Source organism: Galeopterus variegatus, unplaced genomic scaffold (genome assembly GCF_000696425.1).
Source record: "Galeopterus variegatus unplaced genomic scaffold, G_variegatus-3.0.2 Scaffold584, whole genome shotgun sequence".
Taxonomy (NCBI): Eukaryota; Metazoa; Chordata; class Mammalia; order Dermoptera; family Cynocephalidae; genus Galeopterus; species Galeopterus variegatus.
The window spans coordinates 37513-42619 of NW_007726695.1; the positions used below are offsets into that span (position 1 = coordinate 37513).

Genomic DNA, 5107 nt, shown 5'->3' on the forward strand with positions numbered 1-5107 from the left:
TACTTATCCAAGTGAAAATGTCAAACCTTCTAATAACAGTATAAGTAACAAATTCAAAACAATCTAATCTTCCTTTCTGTTAATCCAATGAACAATTTTATTCCTCACAACTTTATGGCTGAAACTTAATTTTAGCCAAGTAAGAACTTCAGTGCAACTTTCTTTTTCTATTGATTCTTTTCTGCTACACTCAGTATTTCCTATCCAGAGCAGAAGAAGAAAGAGTTTCAAGTTTTGTTGCTAACATTAACTGCACAGAACAAAAGAAATACACAAAAGAAACAGGCATCTCTTACCTTCTAGAGAGGCAAGCTGCTGCTCAGCCTCCAGGTACAGCTGGGAGAAGATGGGCCTGGGCACCAGGTTGTTGGACCGCAGGGAAGCCTCAATGGAGTTGTGCAAGACCTCCTCGAACCGTGTCGTCTTCAGCTGTCCAGCATACGAATTTCCCATCTTCAAAAGACAGGAAGGAGTCTTCTGTTTAAAATGGCATTTCAGTTTTGGTGAAAAAAGACTGACCATGCACAAAGCCCACGGAGAAGGTAAACCAGCTGCAAGGAGGGAAAGGTGTGTGGCCTGTGCTTAGCAAAGACAGGGAGGCAGCTCTCAGGGGCAGCTACTGCCGGGCAATTACAGGAAGTTATATAAGTAACAGCCTGCCCTTCAGCACTCAGCAGAGCCCAACACCCTTTAGAATATTTCTCTGGAAATCAGTGCCTCCTAGCCATCCCCCAGGTTTCACGAGACCCCCACTTTTCCCAGAGATGGGATCCTGCCCCTGAGAGGCCCCAAACAAATGTGGTTACATTTTCCATGACCTGCAGGAGAATGGCCCTTCGGCACTTTATGTATGTGACAGCAACTGACCCTTCAGCAGCCCATGACAACCTCCCTAGACTTTAGGATATAGGAGTCGCCTCCCTTCCCCTCCTCAGGAGGCAAGCTAGCAGATTTTTCATCATTACCTTTTCTGGTAAAAAGCTGATTATTAACATTTTTACTATAAAGCTTTTTTAGTTTATTACGTGTTTCCATTATATAAGTAATGCAGAACTGTATCTGGAAAACTTGGAAATCTGGAAATTACAGAAGAGGGTGGGAAGACAAGAGAAAAATCACCGATATTTCTATCCCCCAAGACAACTACTGTGATTTTTTTTTTGGTAGCAGCTTTACTGAGCTATAATTCACATTCCATACCACTTGTAGTATGCAATTCAGTGGTTTTTAGTATATCACAGTGTTGTGCAGCTATCATAAACCAGTTTTAGAATATTTCCACCACCCCAAAAAGAAACGTCATAGCCATCATTCCCCAATCCCCCAACCACTCCAGCCCTAGGCAACAACTAATTTATCTTGTCTCTAGATTTGCCTGTGAGGTCTTTTGTGGCTGGCTTCTTTCACTTAGCACAACGTTTCCAAGATTCATCCGTGTTGCAGCATGTGTCAGTACTTCATTCCCACTGCCACCTTTGATGTATTCTTTAGATTTAACTCTCTTCAGAACTTGGGGGTGGAAAGGGATGGGAGATTGTATTCACATAGTTATAATCATAATACAATTTTTAATTTTTTTTCACTTGACAGAAGTATCTCACTCAACTCTCTTACAAATGCTTTTCTGCCAATTAAATGGCTGCATAATATTTCATTAAGTGAAAATGCTGGTATTTGCTCAGTCATTTCTCTCTGATCATTCATATGGTAAAATCTCTATATTTAGTCCTTCCCAAGAACAGGCATTTAAATGTATACACCTTCCTGATGTTTCCCATTTATTTTGTTTCATTAAATTTAGCTTTTTGTTCACATTTCCCTCTTTCTATTTTCTTTCAGATGAGTTTGTTGCACTTTTTCCAAGCTTTTCTAAATGATTGCTTATCATCTTTATTTTTCATCTTGCTTTTCTAACAATGAATACATTTAAGGTTACACACTGTCCTCCAGGTACTTCTTTTGCTATGGCATATAGGTTTGGTANTTCCCCCTAGACTCAGGCTTTCAAACTAGTGTGAGTGAAACTGGACTAATCTGAATAGAAGACAAGTACACTTTGGGCTGAGATTCAGGTACCTCCCTCTCTCACCCAGTGTGGGCCATAGCAAACTCAATGACTGGCCTGAAGAACTGATAAAGAACTAGTCTTACCCAGAAGCAGGAGGTACAACTGGCCTCGCAGGTCTTGGGTGAGTCCAATATAATGACTGGGTGAGTCCAAAAAAGATATGGCATTGTAAGCAAAATCTTTATAGGACCGCATTAATGCCATTTGACTTATTTCTAACTGAGAGAAAACTCGGGCAGGCATGTTAACACATGCAGATCACACAGCTGTGTAAAGCCTGTGTCTCAATTATTTCATATACTTAAATGTGGCCCCTGGGAAAAAGTATCTAGTGGTACATGAGGATTTATGAAGTCCAAGTTCTAAATCTTTTAAAATACCTTTTAATACCTTTTTTAATACCTTAGATAATTTTTAAAAAGCTTTATTGAGATATAATTCACACACCATACAATTCACCTACTTAAAGTACACAATTCGATAGTTTTTAGTATATTCATAGTTATGCAACCATCACCATAGTTGATTTTAGACCACTTGCATCACTCCAAAAAAACACCCTGTACCATTTAGTAGTCAGCCCCCATTTCTCAACTCCACCTCTCACTCCAGCCCTAGGCAACAACTAATCTATCTTGTCTCTAGATTTGCCTGTGAGGTCTTTTGTGGCTGGCTTCTTTCACTTAGCACAACGTTTCCAAGATTCATCCGTGTTGCAGCATGTGTCAGTACTTCATTCCCACTGCCACCTTTGATGTATTCTTTAGATTTAACTCTCTTCAGAACTTGGGGGTGGAAAGGGATGGGAGATTGTATTCACATAGTTATAATCATAATACAATTTTTAATTTTTTTTCACTTGACAGAAGTATCTCACTCAACTCTCTTACAAATGCTTTTCTGCCAATTAAATGGCTGCATAATATTTCATTAAGTGAAAATGCTGGTATTTGCTCAGTCATTTCTCTCTGATCATTCATATGGTAAAATCTCTATATTTAGTCCTTCCCAAGAACAGGCATTTAAATGTATACACCTTCCTGATGTTTCCCATTTATTTTGTTTCATTAAATTTAGCTTTTTGTTCACATTTCCCTCTTTCTATTTTCTTTCAGATGAGTTTGTTGCACTTTTCCCAAGCTTTTCTAAATGATTGCTTATCATCTTTATTTTTCATCTTGCTTTTCTAACAATGAATACATTTAAGGTTACACACTGTCCTCCAGGTACTTCTTTTGCTATGGCATATAGGTTTGGTATAAAGTGTTCTTTTCATTTCTTTCTAAACAGTTTATGACCTCCCTTTTGATTCCCTCTTAGATCCAATAATTATCTAGGAGTGTGTGTTTAATTTCTAAATAGTCAAGACTTGGGTGGGGCTGAGGGGAGGTCAGACTTACTTATTTCTCATTTATATTGGATTATAACCAAGACTCTGGTCTTTAGAAACTCTACCTTTTAAACTTGCTAAGGGTTCCTTTTTGATGGACACCTGATAGATTTTTACAAATGTAAGAGAAGAGATGCATAAGTCCTCTTCAAGGGATGAAAAGAGATCAATTACATTATTCAATTCTTCCATATCCTTGTGTATTTCTTCTCTACCATACTGTTAATTTTCCAAGTAGCGTCTGACTTACAAAACAGCAAAAGATGCCTGCAGTGAGCTCACCAGGGACGGTAGTTTCCTGCCTCCCTCTACAATGACTGCACACACGCTAGTTATGAGCCTGGCTGCACCAGCTGGGCAGAAGCTCAACACATCACTTTGACTCAAGACATATGTGATAAATCCCCCTTGTCCTAGTTCTGTTGGTGGCAGAGCCTTTCAAGATGTCATCCTTGCTGCCCTGTAGGAGCTCTGGTTTCCCTCCTGAAGGTAAAATGAACTGGTGTAGCCATGTTCGTTTTCTGCCTCTATTGTGAGGAAGGTTCAGCCTTTCCTCTTCCAACTCAAAGTAAACGGAAACCATTAAGTACTTCCTGCTTGTGGCAATAATTCCTGACTACAGGGCCCCTTGGTGCCTCTGCTGTATTACAGCTCAGGGAAATGAGCTGCTGGGAGGATTGTTTCAGGAATTTGCCCCAACAAAAAGAAAGTGCTGAGAGAGGGGTCAGCCGCTGGAGCGACCTAATAGCCCAAGGCAGAGTGGCTCCAGGGTCCTCTTGTCTGCCTTTTTTCTTGACCGATTACACACTTTAGTACACGAGTGAGGGGCCACAGTGACATCTGGGGACACTTGCATCATTTTCAGTTCAGGGTGGTCTATTGAAAGTTGCTGCCAATTAGTAACATCACAGTGCCTCCTATTTCCATAGCATCTTTGTCTGAAGAGCCTATGGCACACAGAAAGAAGCTTTAAGTCCAACCCATTTTACATGGAGCCCTGCAGAATCATGCTTTATGACTGAAAGAACACAACTGGGGCATCCAGACCCTCCCTTCCTAAGGTCCTGTTCAGCTCACCTGAGAGGGTATTGGCACCCAGAGCCCAGAGGACTCCATCAGTTAAGGCACATCCATGCCTAGTGTGCCCAGGGAAATAAAGAGGAAAAAGGAAAACTAACATTGTCCAGCTTCTGTGTGCAAGGTGCTGGATGTGTTCCCCAGTTAACACGCCTGGTAGCCACAGAAGGTGTACTACGAAGCCCATCGTACAGATGGTAAATTCAAATCTCGGGGACATGTAACCTAAAGGAACTCTTGTTGAAAGAAAAGAAATGGAATTGGAAAGGGGGCAGAGGAAGGGGGAGAGAAAAGCAGCAGAAAGGCCCATGGCATAGAAAAGTTTCACACCCAATAAATGCAAATGTTATTTTACAGCCTTAAACAAACATCGGTTTTAATGTCTATAAGCAAACAAATAGTGACAGAAAATGCATACCACTCCCTGTCTAGTGACACACAGCAAATCATAACAATAAGTACACACGGGTCAACAAGAATGGGGAAGAAGCAGCAAGAACAGGATTAGATATTACAGCCCCTCCTATCATTCCCTGTTGGACCACAACCAAATAGTGTGGGAACTTCCTACA

The 5107-nt window shown here is 40.7% G+C and overlaps 1 protein-coding gene across 1 annotated transcript in view; it reads right to left on the reverse strand.

The window, feature by feature from the left end:
* LOC103588548 (protein GREB1-like) overlaps positions 1-621 on the reverse strand; it is a gene marked incomplete at its 3' end in the record, with an annotated part of 36926 nt that extends 36305 nt beyond the window's left edge. The window contains exon 1 of the mRNA XM_008570259.1: positions 297-621. Within this exon, the coding sequence (XP_008568481.1) occupies positions 297-522 (226 nt within the window). The remainder of the gene's footprint in view (positions 1-296) is intronic.
* Positions 622-5107: the final 4486 nt, after the last annotated feature.